The 22,222-nt window shown below is 32.6% G+C and overlaps 3 protein-coding genes and 1 long non-coding RNA gene across 4 annotated transcripts; all 4 read left to right on the top strand.

Moving 5' to 3' along the window:
• Nucleotides 1-2,505: 2,505 nt before the first annotated feature.
• On the top strand, nucleotides 2,506-3,657 carry LOC106796496 (uncharacterized). The gene is made up of 4 exons (XM_014768815.3): nucleotides 2,506-2,774; nucleotides 2,852-3,077; nucleotides 3,163-3,207; nucleotides 3,536-3,657. The coding sequence occupies exons 1-4, from the start codon at nucleotides 2,583-2,585 to the stop codon at nucleotides 3,655-3,657; spliced, it is 585 nt and encodes a 194-aa protein (XP_014624301.2). The 5' UTR covers nucleotides 2,506-2,582.
• Nucleotides 3,658-6,774: 3,117 nt separating this feature from the next.
• LOC106796366 (uncharacterized) lies at nucleotides 6,775-9,446 on the top strand. Its single transcript, XR_001385344.3, has 2 exons — nucleotides 6,775-7,315; nucleotides 7,548-9,446. It is a non-coding gene; the product is annotated as an uncharacterized lncRNA (long non-coding RNA).
• A 1,913-nt stretch (nucleotides 9,447-11,359) lies between these two features.
• LOC121173685 (uncharacterized) lies at nucleotides 11,360-13,849 on the top strand. The gene is given in 8 exon segments (XM_041010358.1): nucleotides 11,360-11,436; nucleotides 12,718-12,879; nucleotides 12,922-13,125; nucleotides 13,127-13,172; nucleotides 13,244-13,336; nucleotides 13,422-13,508; nucleotides 13,510-13,530; nucleotides 13,610-13,849. Coding segments are annotated over 8 exon segments (930 nt in total).
• A 2,106-nt stretch (nucleotides 13,850-15,955) lies between these two features.
• LOC100798595 (glucan endo-1,3-beta-glucosidase-like) lies at nucleotides 15,956-20,437 on the top strand. The gene is given in 4 exon segments (XM_014768712.1): nucleotides 15,956-16,022; nucleotides 16,684-17,258; nucleotides 17,260-17,536; nucleotides 20,328-20,437. Coding segments are annotated over 4 exon segments (1,029 nt in total).
• Nucleotides 20,438-22,222: the final 1,785 nt, after the last annotated feature.

Genomic DNA, 22,222 nt, shown 5'->3' on the forward strand with positions numbered 1-22,222 from the left:
GCGGCAACCTCCTCCCCCTTTTTCTTATAAAAAGGCAAAAGGGGGTTGTTCTAAGGGTCCGTGATCCCCCTGGCTATGCATTTCAGCTATTTTGGGTGAAAAAAATAGTTTCCATGAAGAAAATTCAAGCCGACGTAACACTTCCAAGATGTTTCCGTAAGCAAATCCGTGAAGGTTTTCTTCCATTCTTCACCGTTCTTCATCCGTTCTTCGTTCTTCAACGGGTAAGTTTCCAAATCCGAGACTTTTATTTCATTTTTTTTTTTGCTTTCATCTTTATTTGGTTCAATTTCGGTTTCTTTTCTTCCGTTTTTAGCGTGCTTTAACCGTTTATTTAAGCCGTTTTCTCACCTAAAAAATGATAAAATGAATTTCAACCGATCATTTGCGTTGTAATCTCGTTTAATCACTTTTAAAACAAAATCTAACCGATCATTCACGCTGTAATCTCAGTTAAACCAAAAAAAAGCAAAATAATAATAAAATAATCAAAATATCTTTGAATAAAATAATAAAAAAAAATCAATCGGACGTTTTTCTTTGGAAGTTTCCTTGGATCAATTGACTAATAACCAAAGTGAAAATAAGGCTAAAATCAACTCACAAATCAAGCTTTCTCCACAAAAATCAGCTAAAAACCGTTTTAGGGTCCAACGCCTTAAACGGTCCTCTTTGCTTTTATCGGTTAACATGGACCATTCAAAAGCATAAAATCAAGATGTAACTTTACCGCATTCGCGAGAACTACGTAGGTCTGATTTTCTCTTCGATGGAGGATACATAGGAGCAAAAGCCCCGCTTTTGTCGACCTCGTGAGATGGTTAGAGGAACAATGCCTTAGCTTTCTTATCAAGTAAAATGGATCATTTTAAGGTCCAACGCCTTAAATGACCACCTTCCAAGTAAAAAGAATCACTTGATTCGCCCCTTTTGAAAGAACTACGTAGGTATGATTTCCTCTTCGATAGAGGGTACGTAGGAGCAAGAGCCCCGCTTTTGTCGACCTCAAAAATAAAAAAGGAAATAAAAGTTTAGATACATAATTTCACACAATTCTAATCTAAGGCTGTTGTCCTTTGAGACAAACGTGAGAGGTGCTAATACCTTCCTCAAACGTAAAGATAACTCCCGAATCTGGAATATTCTTCATGACCGGTTTCCTTTGGTTTTTCTAACGTTTTCCTTTCAATAAACGTTGGTGGCGACTCCGCGCATTTTCCTCCTATGGAAGACGCACCCGTGAGCCTCGCCTCGCTCGCCCGCAAAAGGGTAGGTTGCAACACACCTGTAACCACAACAATAGTTTCGTTGGACCACCACCTATGCATACCCAATTACACAAAATAATAACTGAGTAAATATATTATGTGAATCTTATGTCCAAATGACATATGAAGATGATTGATTAAAGGTTCTAAGCAACCTAAATTTTGATCTACATAGCTAGGAAAAATTATTAGGAAGTTTTAGACCATTATGTGTCTATGGTCTTAGTCAATTTCTTCGTGATACATATTCAAAATTTTTTAATTTATAAAAAAGTTAACAATACTTAATTATATGTCATATGAAAACTAGTTGATACCTTGACCCCTCACCACTTAATAATTTCCCTATAGTCAGACACTTTTAACAATCACAAGCTCATGATGATGAGAAAGCAAAATTATATTAAATTCAAGGTTTTAAATTACAGTTGTGATTGAAATTGAATTTTATTTTAATCCTTGATTTTGCATGAAATTTGGATAAAAGTAGTTGCAATTACAATTGTAAAAATCTTGACTTCCCGATAGAAATTGCATTTCCTACAGTTATAACCTTAATTAAAGTCTAATTGCAAATAATAAAAAAAATCAATATAACCATAGGACTATGAGACATGGTAGATATCTCATTCATTTTCGAAACAAAATTATGATTAGTTACCTAAGAATTTTTTATTAACTAAAAGAAGTATAAAAAAAATTTAATGTATAATAAAATTGTCAGCACTAGGATTTTTTAATGTATAATAAACTTGTTGTTGCACTAGGATTTCAATACAAATTCTATTGTGCCTCATAGGTAAGGGAAAGAAAACTTTACCCATAATTTTATGCATTATATATACTATTTGTTTTTTTCTTTTTTTCTTTCTTTGTCATAGAGCTTTTGTGAATAGTTTATTAAAGTTAATAACATCCTTTGTTATTATATTACTTTTCTTTTAGTTATATAGTGTGGATAGTCAAGAAATGAAAAGTAGTATAGTTGATGCTTCGGCTGCTTCAAGAAAACATAGAAGAGATGAAGAGGAGGAAGAAGAACTTGAACAAGTATTTTTCATTATTGTTAGTGTTGTCACTATGCTTTTGGGTGCACTGACTTGGTATCATGACAAGTACTTTTTTAAGGAACCTGCCCGAAATTTGGAATTAGAAAGGCAAAGTTTCCTCAATCGTCTATACAGGGGAACAGAAACTGATTGCATTGAACAATTAAGGGTCAGTAAAAAGGCATTTTTTAAGCTTTGTAGAATTTTACAAGAGAAAGGGCAATTGGTAAAAACAAAAAATGTTCCTATAGATGAAGTTGTGGCAATGTTTTTGCATATCCTTGCTCACAACCTAAAGTATAGAGTTGTGCACTTTAGTTATTGTAGATCCATGGAAACAATTAGTAGGCAATTCAAGAATGTCCTGCGAGCTATAATGAAAGTAAGCAAAGAATATTTGAAGTTTCATGAGTATAATCTAGAGGGCTCGGTGGAAAACAAATGGAGATGGTTTAAGGTAAGTTTGTCATTTGTTAGTAATTATAAGGTACTTTAAGTGATTGTGACTTATTTTTTATTTTGAAATGTTTGTAGAATTCGATTGGAGCACTTGATGGGATACATATTCTAGTAACAGTTTCTGCAGAAGATAGACCTAGATATCGTAATAGAAAATGTGATATCTCTACAAATGTTTTAGGAGTTTGTGGTCCAGATTTAAGGTTTATATATGTGTTGCCCGGGTGGGAAGGGTCAGCAGGAGATTCTCAAGTATTGCGAGATGCTTTGCATCGTCAAAATTGTCTCCATATACCAAATGGTAATATCATGAAATGATGAAACTTTATTTAACATATAAAAGAAATATGCATATTTCTATATATAATATTTTTTAACCATTGTAGGTAAATATTTTCTTGTGGATGCGGGGTATACAAATGGCCCTGGATTTTTAGCACCTTATCGAGGGACTAGATATCATCTTAATGAGTGGATCGGAAACACTCCTCAAAACTACAAGGAGTTATTTAATCTTCATCATGCAAGTGCAAGGAATCTTATTGAAAGGTCATTTGGGGTATTGAAGAAAAGATGGAGTATATTAAGAACTCCTTTTTTTTTTATATATAAAAACACAAATAAAAATTATTAATGCTTGTTTCATGCTACATAATTTCATAAGAGATGAACAACATAGTGATCCAGTTTTGGAAGCCCAAGACTTGGAACTTTTATGTGTTGTTGACAATGAGTTAATCAATCAACAAATGGAAAGAGTCACAAATAATATTGGAGATGAAGTCACAACTATCCAAGCAACTGAGGAATGGACAAGATTCCGTGATACTTTAGCAATAAATATGTTTGCCACCTATCAAATAAGAAGAAACTTTGATTAGGGAGATGTTTTTAGTTGATTTGGATTTTGTTTCTTATGTGTAATTGACTATATACTCATGTATGTGTGATACTTTGGATTTTTGTATTTCATAATACTTTGGATTTTGTTTTCTTTTTATGTGTAGTTAATTTTATACTTTCGTAGAATGCTAATTTGACATGTCTCACCTTTATATATATGTAATTATATATGTGAGATTATTTTTTTTTTGTCTAGAGAAATGGAATTAAGCAATGTGAAGAACAAGTCAAGTGGAAAAAGAAAGATGTCTAGTGAGGACACAAGAAGTTACTTCGCATGGAACTTGGAAATGGTGTGCTAGTTGATGTGCTTAGAGATCAAAGAAATTTGGGCAATAAAGGTGATGGAAATTGGAAAACAGTAGCATACAGTACTGCAACTCAAATTTTGTCCAAGCATTTTGGAGTTCACCTCATGGCAGATAATGTTAAGAATCGTTTTAAGCTTTGGAGAACATGGTATGGAATTGTGAGTGACATTCTTAGTCAAAGTGGATTTGACTGGGATAGCACAAAGTACATGATTACCGTTGAAAATGAAATTGCATGGAATGAATATGTTAAGGTAGCCAATTATCTTTTAATTTTATTCAATAGTAGTTATTATGTGTGTTGTTATTAGCATGTTTCTATTTTTTTTCAAGTCACATGAAGAGGCCAAACGATTTCGATTCAAAGTCATTCCTAATTGGGATGATATTGTTGACCTATGTGCAAAGGATAGAGCTACTGGACTCGGAGCAGAAAATGCATTAGATGCAGATGATATCATGAGCAAAGAAACAAATGAAGAGGAATCAATTCATAGTGTGAGTTTTGACTTAGAGGGATCAAGTTCTGCCACAAGAAAAACATTCGCCCAAGTAAGAGTGGAGAGAAAGAAGGGATGATTTCCTCAATGAAAGAAGTAGCCGAGTCATTGAAAGAATTTGTTGAAGTGACTAAGAAGAAGATGGAGAACAAAAAAAAAGATGGAGATAAAAGAAGCTCAAGAGGTGATACATGAAGTGGTGAGTGAGCTAGATAATGTACCTAATTTTAATGGTGCACTTAGACATAGAGCAATTGATTGGTTGACAGAAAATCTCATTAAGTTTGCGATTATAAAAGCTCTTCCATTGGATGAGAAAGAGGATTATATCTTATCTTTTATGCCTTGATGTCAAATTACAAGTACGTTTGATACCATGACAAGTATGTTGATGTTGTATACTTATGTTTTACATTTATATCTTTCATTTTATATAACAAATTATGTTTTAACAAATATGATTTGTTTAGTGACACTTAACATTATGTCTTCTTTTGCAGAAAATATGTGAAGGAATTCTTGTGTTGAAGCAAATGCAATTAGAAAATTCAGAATTATTTTGGAAGTTATTTTGTGACTAAATTTTATTTTAATCCAAGTTTTTTTTTGTGTAATTGCATTACTGACCAATGACTTCGGCAAAAAAACAAGTTTCATCTATAGACTTCTAAATAACATTCTAAGGTGAAATGGTACTAAATATTGTTTATGTTGTGAGTGGTGTAGTGTGTCGTAAATGAAATAATAATTTAAATAGTTAAAATATATATTTTTAATTGAAATAGATTAAAATAGTACATATTTATTGGAATATCACACTCGACAAATAGTACATAGAATTTATTAATGAAAAAAATAATTATTTTATTAAAAAATTGTTTTATTAAAATATAAAATTTTAAAAGAGAATGCATTTGATTATTTTATCAAAATAAGAAATTTTAAAAATGAAGAAATTCAATTTCATTATCCAAACACAAAATTTTGAAAATGAAGAAATTTAATTTCTTTATCCAAACACAAAATTTTAAAAATGAAGAAATCTAATTTTTTATTCAAACACAAAATTTTAAAAATGAAGAAATCTAAATTAACATTTAAAATTCTCAAAATTTTAAATTCTTTAGAATTTTAAATTTTCTCATCCAAACACATTTTAAGAAAAAAGAATGGAACTTACATCTGCCATAACAACAGCTGTAACAAAATCATAAACATGCCAATTATCATCTAAAGGCATTTCATGGTTTGCCATCTTGTCTGCCACTTGATTTGCTTTTCGCAATGCATGGTCTCACTAAAAAAATACATCCTCCAATAATTACATCCATGCTTTAAAACTTAAATCACGAGCAGCAATCACTCTCAACTAAGAAGGATTAAAACTAAAAAGACCTATATTAGCGGCAAAAGTGAAAATCATCAATCACGAAAGTCCAAGATAATAGAGGCATCACAGTTCAATTTCAACTTATCAATAAGAGGAGATAACCATTTAATATCCTGAGATATCATCAAACAACTCTCAGGTTTATTAAAATTAGAAATACAAAGCTTCCAATTCCTTTGAAGTAGCATTTATTTTAATGGTAACTTCTATTGTTTTATTTTTTATATTTTCTTTCATTTTGTATTGTTAATATATTTATCAAATTTTTTTATTGCTATTTCTAAATAAATTATGAATTTATTATTTTTATGTTATTTTATATTTTTAAACTATTTCAGCAACTAATTTTACTAAATATATATATTTATAATTTAATAAGTTAATTTTTTAGCTTACAACTAATGACTTCTAACTTTCAATTATTAGTTATTTTTTTAGTTAGATTTTCCAAACATAATCTTTAATTTTGAATTAATTTTTTAATTTTCAACTAGCTTTTTTTAAGGTAATTTTGTTGGATATTACATGGATCTTAATATGTTTTATTTTTAGAATTACTTACATATTATTAGTGATTTTTTTAAGATTATTATAATCATTAACTTTATGTTATTGTATTTAGGACAGTAAATCATTATCCTAATTAAATACTAACTAGGAAAACTAATACTTATGGTAAATCATGCATATAAATTATAATCAATAGAAGTTTTCGTTTGGGGGCCTAGCCCTTTTCTCCAGCCAAAAAAGACATCACTAATATGCTTAATTAATAATTGTTTTTTTACAGCATGCATTAACAGTTATTAATAACAATAATAAAAGAATATTTTAATCACTGTAGAAAAAAGTATATTTCAATCAAAATTTTATAACCGACACATCAACATTTTGGATCTAATGCAACGCCTACTCCAGCTCTAGAAAAAAATAAAACAGTTGTATTGAATTATAAAAGAGAACAGTTTTTTATGTCGTTGGCGTACGTAGTTCAACAAATTTTATAATTTTATATCAAAATCTTTAAAACCGTTCTCTTAATTTAGTAGGCAACAATTAATTAGTTTTAAATTTTTATACAACAATTATTAATCGTTGCTCCAGAATATAAAAATTAAAGCTGCTCCTAGCTAATAGAAACAATTATAAAAATGTTTTTATATAAACTCAGAAGTGAAAACCATCCTATTAGAAAAAAAAAAAAAAAATCCAAAGCACGGGCTTAAGTTTACTTTTTTGTTTTTTCTCTCCACGCGACTCTTTTGTACCCAATGTCTGTTGGTTTTCCTCCCTACTCAATATACTCATTGCTATCAATCAAAAAGCCTCACACACACGCGCGCGCGAAGGAACGTTGTTGACTCACAATTACGAAAGAAGGAAACACCGCGCTCTCAGTGCTCGTTGGCTCACCTCGGTGTGTCCTAAACCCGCGGTAATTAGTTCTTAAAATCCAAAAGTCATTCGAAACCCCTGAATTTTTTATTGGTCCCAAATGGTAATATTCTTGTAACTCTCTCCGTAAATATAATGAACACAATACACTTCATTGGTAGATTTATTTAATTATTCGCTCGCTATTGATTTATGGGCACATTTAGGTTGCATGATTTATGTTTTCATGAATCATTTGAAGTTCCTTCACTACAACATTTTGTCTAATGCAGCGTCTCATAGATTATAGAGAAGGAATCGCCGCTCCCGACACTCATTGCCCTCACGTTCTCAATTCGTCTCTCATCCCAAGCGGTAATGCTGCAAACTTTTGTTTTCCATTTGTAATTCGGTTCTTATAATCTAGCGAGAACCTTCACCCTAACTACGTGCTAGCACGTAGAATCTCGAGAAGGAAACGCCGTTACCGTCACGTTTTCAATTGTCTCTCATCTATTGTGTCCCAAACGGTAATGCTCTGTAATTTCATCTTTTATTTGTAATTATCCTTATAACTATCTCTGTAAATGCTGGGCATTAGGTTCTATGAATTCTCTTATCATAGGTCTTCTCTAGTTCCTTTTACCTTTAGTTTATTTTTAGCTTAGACCTTAATTTGATTTTAATTTGTTAATTTTTAAAATTGGGATTGAGGATTGGTGTGGGTTTATGGCCGTGAAGTTCACTGGGTCTAGAAGGGCGGCGATGGTCATTAGTTTGTCGTGTAAAAGGGAATAAGCTCAAATTAATATAATTATAGATAAAGTCAATTATGTACTTTGATTACCATAAATTTAAGAATGGTGTAAGTATCCAAACTTAGAATCACCGAGCTTTCATGTTTCTAATGCAAAATGTTCTATTGTGTTTGAACCCATCCAACTGAGGTCACTGCCAGTGTCAAGTATCAACCAAACATGTTTAAGAGGTGTTCCAACAAACATGTCTATGAAATACTCTCCTGTGCCAAGATAGGGTCCAAACTCCAAGTTTGTGATTATATTACCCAAAAACTCATCTTTAGAAGATTCCAATGATGCTACAAAAGCATTAGCTAGGTTGTTCTGCTACTCGATGGTGATACTTTCCTTCACTTCTTACTTCCTTGACATGTTGTTGTGTTCTTTTTCTCTATGACTTTTCTATGAAGAGTTTGACTTCTGACCAAATCCCTGATTGTTGAGTCCAGTACATGAGTTTTAGGCCCATTCCAGTGATTCATTGGCTTGTGTCTTAGGTGTAACTTTGTTGATATAACACCACCTCCATCTTCTTCCTTATTTAATCCAGTTGGTTATGAACTTTTGGCTTTCCTGTAAAATTCTTTGTTGGTGATAGTTCGATCATTATTGTGCTCATTTTGAGCATCAACTTCAGTGTATGCTTTCAAAGTGACAGAAAATTGAAAGGACCAAAACAAGGAAAACTTTCTTGACCATAGTGTTGCTTTCTCCTTGTTTGGTCGCATGCCCAATATAAAGTTAGGAAAATTTCCTAAAGTTTATACTTGGAGAATGGAAGGAAGCATTCAGAAGTTAGATTAAAGCAAACAACCATTGACATCTGGAGCTGCAATGCAGGTAACAAAGTCCACTCAAATAGTACACAAAAAGCAAGAACAAAGGAAGCAATCCTTGAACAATGGTGTTGCAGCCTAGCCAATTAAATCTACTTTAATTCCTATACAGAAGGACTTAAGAATGACTCATCATGATCAAGTATTAGAAGAAGAACAAGCCTCTAAGAAAATTATTGAGCAGAATTTTGTTAAGAGGCAAGTAAGGTCTATTGTGGGAAATCAAGATCAGGGATTAGCATAGGAACACACTTTTAAGAAAATAGATGAGCAAACGAAAGGATTTTGTCAGAGTAAAAGTGTTAAAAGGTGGTTAATTAGGTGTACAACAAAAAATCAAGTTGAAGGATCAATGGAACAAGCTGCTACTAAGAAGAAAAAGACTGTCTCAAATGTCCAGCTATGCCACTTAATGAGTACATTAATAAGAATGACCAACAAGATTGGAGCAAGGAATTGAGGTATAAACTATGATAATGAAGAAACTGAGGATACTGATGTAAATAATTTTGAAGGTAACATCATTATTAATTATTAATTTTGATTTTTTTACTTATTGATGCTTTGGATATCTTTGCTTATCTATCTAAAGCTTTAAAAGTTTGAAAGTGTATATTGCTTGTTCATAAAATTGTTAATTAGGGGCAACATTAATGAGGAAACGGGGAAAAATGTTATGTCTGAAAGTTCATGCATGTTAGGACTTTGGGCAAGCGTATCAATTGTTGTTCTTGGTTTCACGTTTATAAAAGAGTTCGTCTTTACAGAGACTTGAGTTTACTTAATTCATTTGGATAAAGGTTATCAATTTAATAGTTATGTACAAATTTAATCGAATATCATTGGTTTTGGTTTGATTAACTAAAGACAATTTAAAGTAAAAGAAAAGTAAAAACAACAAATTTAAAGAAATAATGAAAATATGGAAGATACAAAATTTAGTGCGTCGGAAATACGAAAATTGCGGAAACGATTTAAATTAATTCAAGAAAACATAGGATTGAATTTCATTGTTCATATCTTTAGTATCCTAATAAGATCAACATGTACAAATCATTTTCTAACATTATTGATGCACACATAGTTATCCCAAGTCGATTCCTTATACTTTGAACTTAAGAATATTTACTAAATATTGATCCTTCGCATATGCAATAAATATTCCAGCATTACAATTATATTCTCGTCTTTTTTTGCAATCAAAACGTTATGCTATATTCCTAACAACGTAACGTAAAGAGTAAAATTATTCGGTTCAAATTCTAAGATTATTTTTCAGTCTCACTTAAAATTCAATTTCATGACACTAGTGATCAAATAAAATCAAGCATTAAGAGTAGAATGAAATTACCAACAATAAGTAAAACAAATTAATACATATATAATATAAAAAAAAGATACATAAAGGTACAAATATTACATCAAATCCTTAATAAAAACTAACTAATCATTGTGCAAAGCACAAAACTAACAAGAGAAATGACGAAGGAAGTGATCCATGGTCACAATTATGTAGTGTCTCGGCTTCACTTTTCCTCTTCAAACCAACCACAGTCCCCCGCCTTGTAATTAAATTACAATGTTCCTTTGGGTTGACCTGGGAGGTTGATGTGAAAGATCCACTTTAATGTTCAAATAGTTGTTTAGCCAGTTGTCCAACTTGAACTTCTATATTTTTAATAGATGCATTAGTGTTCTTCTGGTTTGCAATGGATACCTGCATAAACTGTGTTAAAATATCTTCCATCTTTGACATTCTATTTGGCTGAGCTTGTTGTTGTTGTGGACCTCTATTTGATAAACCCCCATAAGAGTTGTTAGAAGGACCTACAAAAGAAGTGTTAGCGGGACCAGAATTGTGTGGTCTCCAGCCATAAGACTGATTTGAACTTGAGCCACCTCTATAGCCATGGTAGCTTGCTTGAAAGTTTTGTTGAGGTCTAGCTTGGTTTTGTAGATTATGAATGGGCCTCCTCTTCTTATTATCCATCACAGTAGCCATTCTGATGGTTACCACCACAACAATGACATCTCAAAATTTTTTGAACTTGGTAAGCTTGATGTGTCTTTTGTGGTCCACCTCGGTGATATTGCTGAGGAAGTTGGCCTATCCTCTTTGTTAAGGCCTCAATTTTTTGCGCGAAGAGTTTGTTTTGAGCTAGAATTGCACTCTGAGTGTCCAACTCCATTATACATTTTCTCTGAGTCATAGCTCTATCATGATGACTTTGATAATCACTAGCTACTATGGAGTCAATGATTACAATAGCTTCCTCTGGGCTTTTGGACATCATAGTGCCTCCAGTTGAGGCATCAAGGATCATCTTGGTTTGAGGTTTCAAACCACTATAAAAGATATGCAACTATGAAGCATCATCAAAGTTATGGTTTGGGCACCTCCACAACAAAGCTTTGAATCTTTCCCATGTCTCACAGAAAGGTTCGTTAGATCCTTGGGAGAAAGTCGTGATGGCGGATTTTGCATTGATAAATCTTCAAGGAGGAAAGAACCTCGTTATGAATTTCTCCTCCACCTCTTCCCACGTGTTGAGGCTTTTATTTGGATGTGATTAGAGCCATGTTTTTGCCTTACCTACTAGTGAAAATGGAAAAGCTCTGAGGTAGATTGCTTCAACATATTCGTCAGAAGCTCTTATAGTACTGCATAGTTCCATGAAGGTAGACAAATGTGTATATGGATCCTCATGATCCATTATAGCAAATGGATGTGAGCTAATTAGACTAAGCAATGCTGATTTTAATTCCACGACCTTATTGCTGAAAGGAGGAATTACTATGCTATTGTAATGTTTTGGGCCTTGTTGATAAGAATAGTCACCTAGAGTCCTCCTTGGTGGTCTACTTCCTTCTCTTTCAGCCATGTTATTTTCTACAAGTGGCTTATCAGTTGAAAGATAATCAGAAGAAGAAGCCTTACCTGATGCTATAGTGGTTGTTTGTTTCTTTTTCTTTCTATTCTTCCTTTTAGTCTTGGTAATTTCTAGATCAAATGACGATTTATCTATAAGAAATTTGCCTTGCATAATGGAAAAAAGAACACACTACAACAACCCGTAAGCACCAAGGTTAGTGAAAATAAAAGTAAGAGAAAATTTATACAAGATTAAAATGAAAGAAATAAGTACATAGGTATGAAAAAATAAAAGAGGGAATTTATATAAAATCAAAAGAAATTTACAAAGGAATTTAGCCTATCAAACTGAAAGTTTTAATCTGAAAGAACTAAGTGGATGACTCGAGTTCCCGGCAACGACGCCAAAAACTTGTTAGGACATTTGGCAATCGTACCAATTGTCGTTGTAGGTTTCACATTTATAAAGGAGTTCGTCTCCATAGGGACTTGAGTTTACTTAATTCATTCGGATAAATGTTATTAGTTTAATAGTTATGTACAAATTTAATTGAATGTCATTGATTTTGGTTTGATTAACTAAAGATAACTTAAAGTAAAAGAAAAGTAAAAATAACGAATTTACAGAAATAATGGAAATATAGAAAATATGGAGCTCGCTTGGGGCAAATGGTTTTCTTATGGCTGAAGTTTTCTCTTTAGCCCAGACGAGCTAGATGCTAGCCTAGGTAAATTTATGGTCAGAAACCTTCATAAAATGACCATTTTAACCTTCCTTAAAGCTTTGTTTCTGGATCCATCAAATAATCATAAAAAACCTACAAAATTATGCATGAATCAACTAGATTTAAGGGTAGTTTTGGAAGAAAACTATTACAATCAAAGGATAAGTGCTAACAATTTAATCCCAAAAACTACTTAAATTTGGCACTTATCAATGCACTACAACTTGTAGAAAAGAAATCACCTTGAATGAAGAAGGGCAACCTATTGGGCCAGATGAAAAGACACTTTTTGAATTCAATAGTTTTTTTGGAACTATAGCAAGAAGTTCAGAATTTTGTTCACTCAATTACACTAATTGGAAGCCTCTAGACAAAGACCCTATATGGGATTTGTGTCAATGTACTAACTTTATCCATTTGAACATGCATCTTAGCATACTTAAAATGAATTGGATCTTTCTAAATATTTTTCTTTCATTGAAGCAAAAATAAACTATCCCAGAGAAAGGACAGAAGGTTGTGTTTGCTATTATAAATGATGCTTGGCGGTGATATAAATGCTTGACTAAAAGGGAGCATTTTAGAAAGTATAAAACCTTACATGAGCGATTGAAAAATCGTCCTTGAGAAATACTGGAAGCACATTAAGGAATTGATGGAATATTGGAAACTTAAAGCCATTCAAGTATGACATACTTGTTGTTTATTACACTAGTTGATACTCACTGTTAATAAATTCTTTATTGATGAATTTAGGAAATCAATCATAAAAATGCCACAACTATAGCTCAACAGAAATGGAGACATCGAGTGGGGCCTATAAGCTTTGCTCATATAAGGGATCAATTGGTATTTCCTTTTTGTAATATTGTAAGTCAATATTTAAATTGTATCATTTCATTATTGTACTTGTAACTATATTTCCCTGGTATAGCGTGCAAGTAAGAAGGATAGTGAACCCCCAATTCAAGCTGAAATGTTTATTGAAACTTGACAAAGTAAGAATGTAAAGGATTTGGACACAAAAAACAAACCATGCAATTGTAAGTTTTCTTATATGACTTTATCAATTTGCATATAAATATCTAAATTTTAATTAATATTTATTTTTAAATATACTAGGGGGGACTTCAAGAGTTGATTGAAAATTCTGGCTAGTCTTTTTCTAAAGCTTTTGAGACTATGTTTGGCAAAGAAAAACTAGGAAGAATGCGTTGCCATGGAAAAACTACAACGCCTACTCTCTTCAAAAGAAATAAAGAAATTTCAAAAATTGAAAAAAGATATGCTGAAGAGGTGAATGAATTAAATGATAAAATCCAAGAGATAGAAGAAAAATATAATGCAACAGAGAAATGGTAGCAGCAGAGGAAAAACACTATTAAGAAATTATTGGAGTACAAGTGTGAGGTGAAGTCCCACATTAAATAGAAGTGGAAAAGTTGAGCACCATATAAGTGAGGAGAAGACCTATAAATCTAAGTCTTAAGGTTTTGAGTTAAAGTGTGGTATTAAATTCCCTTATCTGGTTACTCATAACTCATTGGTGTAAATCTTTCCAGTGTTTACTCCCCTCGAATTCCCTTAGCCTTGGGCAGTGCAAGTACCTAGAGCATGTGGGCTCTTCAACATCAACACATGCTCCAATTAATAATAAGGTAAGATTGAAGCTAAATCCTTTTAGCCTAGATTGAGGTAATAAATTTGGTTTTGCAATTATTTCCTTTTAAAAACAACTGTGATGCCTTGTTTATAGTTTCATTTCCTTCATATATAATACTAATAATATGTGATGCCTTGATTTATATCTTTGCTAGCAAATTAAAGAGTGTAAGATAGTTGTTAATAGCCTTCTTTACTTTAAATTCTATTTTGTGATAATTCTATTATTTTGATCAATTCAAATTTTGTGATAGTATATTTTGATGATAAATAGACAATGTTACCTTTCTATCACATCACTACTTTCTTAAGTTTTTGGTGATAAGTCACCAGAATTTGGCTGATGATTTTGATTATTTTTTTTTGTGATTTTTAGTTAAGTCTTTGGTGAAAAGTTTCTATATATATTTTGATGATTTTTAATATTGGCTATAGTAATAATTATGAGGATTCTTGGCTGCAAATATTGTTTTAGTTGGGTTCTTCATTTTCTATTATAAATTTTTTGCTTTAATTAGTCAAATTTCTTATTAATTATGATTTTTTTAAATTTAATTTATAGATAGATAAAGATGGATTGGATGAAGAAGATCAAGACTTGGAAGTAGAAGATGAAGACCTAGATCAAGATGGTTCATGAGTGACATGTAGAATTTTAGTTTTTTAAGATTACAATATTATTTTAGAAGCTAGACAATGATGAATGATGATTGATATTATTTTCTAGAAAATACTTTATCACCTAAATAGTCATCTTTATTTATGACTTGTACATAGTTCATGATTACAATTTTTGTTTTAGTGAACAAGTTAATGATGTGATGACATACTATCTTTTTTTCTTTAATTTACTTCATGTATCCAAAAGTATAATTTTTTAGTTCATTGTCATCGATAAAAATAATTTTTAATAGGCAAAAAAAGATAATTTTTATACTTAATTAAACTATTTTTCTCTTAAAATTGTTCCCGAACTATCTTACAAAATTATTTTATACATCTAGAATTAAAATTGTTGCCTTAAAAAGAAAACATATCGTTTATTCCCAAACAAAAGAAAAATATTTTCTACATCTATAATTGATAATAACAAACAATTATAGGTGTGTTGTTTGGCGGTATGGTGTAAAACCGTTGTTGTAGAACATTAAAAAAACCATTCTTTATATCATTCATTGCTATGATTTTTTATGGTTTCCTTTGCCTGCAATGGTTTTTGTTGTTGCCTTTCATTGCAACGCTGTAAAAATATTGTTGCAGGTCACTCAAACAATTGTTCTCTTTATCATACCAAAGACTGTTTTTTTCAACAGTGTTGTCTTTGTTGAAAAAACTGTCCCAAAAGCTAAGACAACGCCTTAGTTTACCATAGTCTAAAAATCATTCTCTAAGAAAAATAAAATGGTTTTTTTAAATAGACAACACATTGCATGTGTAGCATTAGGCAAAAAATGTAGTAGTGCATATTAAATATTTTTTTAAAACGTATGCAGAAATAACCATGCCAATATTAAATTGCCATCAAAGAATATTATTACTGGATGTGCATATAAATTGTTAACTATATTTGATGTATCAGGATCCTGTAATATATATTCCTTCACAAAAAATATATATGGTTGGACCTTAATTTAAATTCAAAAGCAAATGATGATATAGCGATTCAAGAGTCATATTGTCTAGATATTAGCTTCTTTCAGCTTATATAAATAGGTAAGCAGTAAGGGTAGAAGCATAGTCTTGTTTTAAGTCTGGTTTATGTTTGGGTATAACACATTGATATAATTGTTAAAAATTAGCATTGCAATGTCTGTCTATATCGTTTTGCTGCTTGTTGGAATATTATCGTCCATTCGAGTACTAGAATTTACAGGCCTATACTTCTCTCGCTTTCTTTGTTACTATCATCAAATAAATATATTGACGATGGCACAAGGGGTACCATAACCCATATAGAAAAGAAAATAAACACATCATGCATCCCCGGTTAATAGCCATCTAACCTCAATAAGGTAAATAGAAAGTAACCAAGACAACAAGTTACGAAGCCTTGGCTTAAAAATAGCCTATAAAAACGGGTCATATACCAAGAAACCAATTAGTAAACCTACACACCACCTATCGCAATAGCTTCTTTGTCTTCTCTCATTTAATTCCTCCCGAAGCCTTCGCTTGGCCCCAAAGTCACAAGGTGAGTATATGTTGACAATTGTGACAGGCTGCCCCCCTTACTTCTATATCCCCTCAAAACCAACACACTCCCCCCCTTCCTTTATGTTATATTACTATCCAACTTTTCTTTTTTACTTCATTACTATTCACTTGAACTTTTTTTAATAAATATAATTAGTGTTAGAACGTTCATTTTTTAATGCATCTTCACACGTGTTTTAATTTTACATTTTGCACACTGTTTGCTCTTGAATTTCATTCGATTTTTCACATGACATTATATATTTTATTTTATTGTTTCTATTAATGATGTCTTTATCATCTAAGAGTTACTTAACTACTATTAGTATAATGTTATGCAGCTGCACAAACACAAGTTATAGGAGTTTGCTATGGGGTAAATGGTAATAATTTACCATCAAAGCAAGAAGTCGTGGATTTATATAAATCAAAGGGCATACCCAGAATGTGCATACTCTCTCAAGATGAAGCAACACTTCAAGCCCTTAGGGGTTCTAACATAGAGTTGATGATGGATGTGGCTGGAGAAACCCTTCAATCACTAACAGATCCCAATGTTGCTACTGATTGGGTCCATCGTTATGTAACATCCTATTCACAAGATGTCAATTTCAAGTACATTGTTGTTGGAAATGAAGTTCACCCCAATTACGATGTTGCCCCGTACATTTTACGTGCCATGACCAACATGCAGAATCCAATTTCATCAGTCAATTTGCAAACCAAGGTATCCACAGCAATAGACGCCACATTGGTTACTGATTCCTACCCACCCAATCATGGTGTTTTCACCGTAGATGCAAGCCCATACATAGGGACCATTATAATTTTCCTAGTGAATAACGAAGTCCCACTTCTTCCCAATGTGTACCCTTACTTCACTTATGTTAATGATCAACAAGGCATTAGTATTGCCTATATATGCCCTTTTTACTTAGCAAGGAACCAATAATTTTGGGTACCAAAACCTCTTCAATGCTATGTTGGATTCAACATACACTGCTCTTGAGAAGATGGGCGCGCCTAATTTGGAGATTGTTGTATCTGAGAGTGGGTGGCCATTTCCAGGCGGAGATGGAGCCTTGGTTGAAAATGCACATGCTTATTACTTTAATTTGATAAACCATGCCAATAGTGGGAGTGGAACTCCAAAGAGACCTAGTAGGTCTATACAAACATTTTTGTATGCCATGTGTCAAAACCTACCCTACGACGCATCTTCTGAAAAAGAAAACGCGTAGGAGTCGTCATCAATATTTATTTAAGAAAAATGTTAAAAATAAATAAAGGCTGTGAATTTTGAAAAGAAGGGTTTGAATGTTGTTTACACATAATGAAGGTATTAGCACCCCACGCGTCCGTCACAAGGAACGACAACCTTTAATCGAGTGTGCACAACATGACTTCAAAATTATTTATTTTTTTCTTTTTATATTTTTATATTTTTTGGAGTGGACAAGGGGACTGCCATTGCTCCTACGTATCCTCAGGTGTAATGAGAAATTCATACCTACGTAATTTTTTATAGTGAAAAAGTTTGTGTGTTGAGTTGGTTTTGTTGGACTAGTGGCCTCAGAAATATTAAGAAGGGGGGTTGAATTAAGATTTCGTTGACTATTCCTAATTGAAATTTTCCCTTTCATAATTATTCCCTAGATTCAATTATTTCTTTGTTAACAAGTTACTGAAATAATAAATGAAGGAAAATAACTTGCGGAAATGTAAAGACAACAAAAAGTAAAAGAGATAAGGGAAAAGAGAATGCAAAACCGAATTTATCTTGATTCGACCATAATCCGTGCGTACATCCAGTCCCCAAGCAACCCGCTTGAGATTTCCACTATCCTTGTAAAATCCTTTACAAGCAATGAACCACAAAGGAATCCCCTCCTTTGTGTTTAGTGATTACAACAAAGAAGTTATACCCACTTCTTGCAATGAACTCAAAAGCGGTTAGTCTTTTGAGTTCAGTGATAACAACCAAGAAGTTGTACCCACTTCTTGTAATGAACCCAAAAACGGTTAGTCTTTTGAGTCCAGTGATAATAATCAAGAAGTTGTACCCACTTCTTGCAATGAAACCCAAAAGCGGTTAGTCTTTTGGATCCAGTGATCAACCAAGAAGCAAATCCGCTTCTTGCAATGAACCCAAAAGCGGTTAGCCTTTTGAGTCCAGTGTTTAACCAAGAAGACATTCTCTTGAAAACAGTCACTAAGAGTTGATCTCTTGAAAATCTTTTTGTAAGAATGGAGGAGGAGAGGAAAATAGAATAACATAAGTTTTTGCCCAATGAACTTTTCTTGATAAAGCAAGTATTGAACAAAAACTTTTAGAAAGATGTTGAGAATGATTCAGTAATCAGTATCTTTTTATGAAATTCGTGTTATGGTCACATATTTATAGCCATTTGATGGCTCTTGAAGAAACCATGTTAAAAGTTATGACTTTTGGCAATTTCTTGAAAACTAGTCACTTTTAAAAGTTGTGACTCTCTTGAAAACTAGTCACTTAAAAGTTGTGACTCTCTTTGAAAACTAGTCACTTAAAAGTTATGACTCTTGGCAAATTAAAAACTAGTCACTTTAAAAAATCGTAACTCTTAACCAGTCACTGGTAATCGATTACAATTATAGTGTAATCGATTACACATCAATAGTTGTGACTCTTCATGTTTAGATTTGAAAACCAATGTTTAGAAACACTGATAATCGATTACAAATGTTGTGTAATCGATTACACAAGTTTGAAAATGTTTTATCACAAGTTGTGAATCTTGAAATTTGAAATTCAACGTTCAAAAACATTGGTAATCGATTACATGTCCATGATAATCGATTACTACTTTGTAAATCAGTTATAAAATTGTTTGGACTTCTAGTAATTGATTACCGCCTTATGGTAATCGATTACCAAAGAGTAAAAACTCTAGTAAAAGATTTTTTTCTTTGAAAAATTCCTTTGGACAAATTGTGCTATTCAATATTTAAAAAAAAAAACTCTTTTTATACTTATCTTAATGGTTCTTGCATATCTTGAGTCTTCTCTTGATTCTTTACTTGAATCTTGATTCTTGATTGAATGACTCTTTGATTCTTGAAACTTGTTTGAATCTTGATTCTTGACTTGAGTCTTTGGCATCTTCAAAATAAGTCTGGAAGCTTTGCTTCTATAGGTTTTATGCTTTTGAAAGATTAATTTTAATTACAAACAAAAAGGTCGTTAAGGCGTTGGACCTTGAAACGATTTCAAGTGATTTTTTGATGGAGAGAAATTTAGTTATGAGTTGGTTTTATTTTGATTTTGTTTATTAACTTTCAATCTCTTTAAAGACAATTTTACGCCACTAGTGATCGGTTAGGATTAAACTTTACAAAAAAAAAATGAGATCATCGATGATAAATGAAGAAGATGAATATGCACATAATAATAGAAGGGACCCCTAAGGGTACATAGATTACATTCAACTCTTAAAAACAAAACTAACCGACTGTTGCACGAGGAACACAAAACAAAAGAACGATGTAGGAAATGATCACGGTTGCGATTCGATAGCGCATCGACTTCGTTTCTTCTTCTTTCTCTCTTTCTCCTTCTTTTCTCTCAATTCTCTCAACTCCTGAACCTTGGAACCCCTTAACTCCCCAACCTGGCTATTTATTGGGAAAAAGCCATTTTGGGGTGGTTGAGCTCGCCCAGGCGAGCTGGTTACTTAGCTCTAAAGGAATGAGCTCGCCCAGGTGAGTTGGTTGCTTAGGCATGAAACTATTTCATGACCTAGGTGAGCCAGATGCTAGCCTGGGCGAGCTAGGGTCTAGAAAAATAAAAATAAAAAAACCCTTTTGCTCACTTCCTTGGTATCCTTTTGTTTTCTTGATCAAAACACTAAGCGATTCCTTGCTTCACACTATAATTGGTACCCAATATCGTAATTCGACTAGCAAGAATCAAAATATCATATCGAACAACACCCCCGGACGAAATTAGGGTCTGACATCATGTTTGATGAAAACCAAAAGCCAAGTGCGGAAACCGAGCGACATTTTGGTCTATTCAATCCCAATAAATCATCCAAATATGAACACACATTGAATTGAAATCGATAGATATATGCTCTTAGGTTTTGTTTAGTACAACACAAGATCTTCCAAAATTTGAAAGATGGGTATTGTTTGGTACAACTCGTGTATTTTGCGAATAATGTGGTCTTCTAGGGTCTTGAAGACCAAATGAAATATAAGCTAGAAAAGCTATCAGTGGATGAGGCTAAATTGTCCAAGAGACTTATTATGGCTAATCAAATGTATTTTACGCATCATATTCCTAGTAATGATAATTCCTAAGAATCGACAAGGTTTGGAGTAAAATACAATCGTGGAGTGGTAAGTTTCTATCTAAAGTAGGAGGAGAAGTAATGGTGGAACCAGTGATATAAGCCATCCCATCTTACTGTAGGAGTGTCTTTCTCTTATTTGTTTCCGTGTAGTAGATTATGAACTCCTTTTGGTAGGACTCTGGTAGTGGAAATCATAAAAGCATTAGGTGGTTGCAGTGGGAGAAACTTATTATCATAAAGGAATTTGGCGTGCTTAAATTTAAATATATTCACGAGTTCAATGTTGCTATGTTTGGTAAACAATGGTGGATTTTGGTTTTCAGTCCATATGAGCTTATCTCCCACGTTCTAAAGGTGAGGTATTACCCAAATGAAGGCTTTTTAGAAGCTCAGGTGGGCTATAATCCGAGATATTATTGGAGGAGTATACAGAGTTCTGAAGTTGTTATCAAGGAGGAATTTTGTTGGTGTATTAGAAGTGGGGTAGGGGTTAGACTTTGGAAGGAAATAAAATGAGTTGGTATTATTAAAAAAACTCATCTTTGAAAACAAGAATGATTGAATATTGCTAATCACCTTAATGACTTTTTTTAATCATAAGGACAATTAGCCCCTATAAATTAGATTAAAAATCATGAGGGAAAACAGTCAATCTTACATATTCCACAACAAGAAGTAAAACAAAATCATAAACATGCCAATTATCATCTGAAGACATTTTATGGTTTGCAATGTTGTCTGGCACTTGATTTGCTTCCCGCAATACATGGTGCCACTAAAAACACTTCCTCTGTCAAAGAATGAATGAATATTATGGGCAATACTATAGCAGAGGTTAGAAGCATGCTTCAGAACTGAAATCATTAGTTTGAATCACTCTCAACTAAAAAGTATTTGAAGCCCCTACTCCAAGCTATGGAGATCACAATACACATGGCTCATAATTCAGCCATCAAAACTAAAAAGACCCATATTAACAGAAAATGTGAAAATCATCAAAGAAGAAAATCCAGGATAATAGAGGCATCACAGTTCAATTTTAACTTATCAATAGGAGGAGATAGCCATTTAATATCCAGAGATATCATCAAACATCTCTCAAGTTTATTAAAATTAGAGATACAAAGCTTCCAACTCCTTTGACGTAGCATTTTTTTTAATGTTAACTTCTATCTTATTGTCCTCTTTAAATAAATGATGTTTTTGTTGTCTTTTTTATATTATTTTACCGAAAGGGGTGAAGCCAATTGGAGTTAAGTGGGTTTTCAAAACCAAACTTAATGAGAAAGGAGGGGTAGACAAGTACAAAGCAAGGCTAGTGGCGAAGGGGTATGCACAACAATATGGAGTTAATTATACTGAAGTTTTGGCTCTTTTGGCTCCAGTTGCTAGACTTGACACCATTCGATTAATACTTGCTTTGGCAGCACAAAACAATTGGGATGTTTTTCAACTAGATGTAAAGAGTGCATTTCTTCACGGTGAACTCAATGAAGAAATCTTTGTGCAACAACCATTGGGATATGAGAAGAAAGGTGAAGAAGGC

This window comes from Glycine max, chromosome 16 (assembly GCF_000004515.6).
Source record: "Glycine max cultivar Williams 82 chromosome 16, Glycine_max_v4.0, whole genome shotgun sequence".
NCBI classification, from domain to species: Eukaryota; Viridiplantae; Streptophyta; class Magnoliopsida; order Fabales; family Fabaceae; genus Glycine; species Glycine max.

Coding starts and splice junctions, on each gene's coding strand:
- LOC106796496 (XM_014768815.3), top strand. CDS start 2,583: ATGTTTTTGCATATCCTTGCTCACAACCTAAAGTATAGAGTTGTGCAC. Junction 2,775..2,851: donor ACAAATGGAGATGGTTTAAG/GTAAGTTTGTCA, acceptor AAATGTTTGTAG/AATTCGATTGGAGCACTTGA. Junction 3,078..3,162: donor TTGTCTCCATATACCAAATG/GTAATATCATGA, acceptor TAACCATTGTAG/GTAAATATTTTCTTGTGGAT.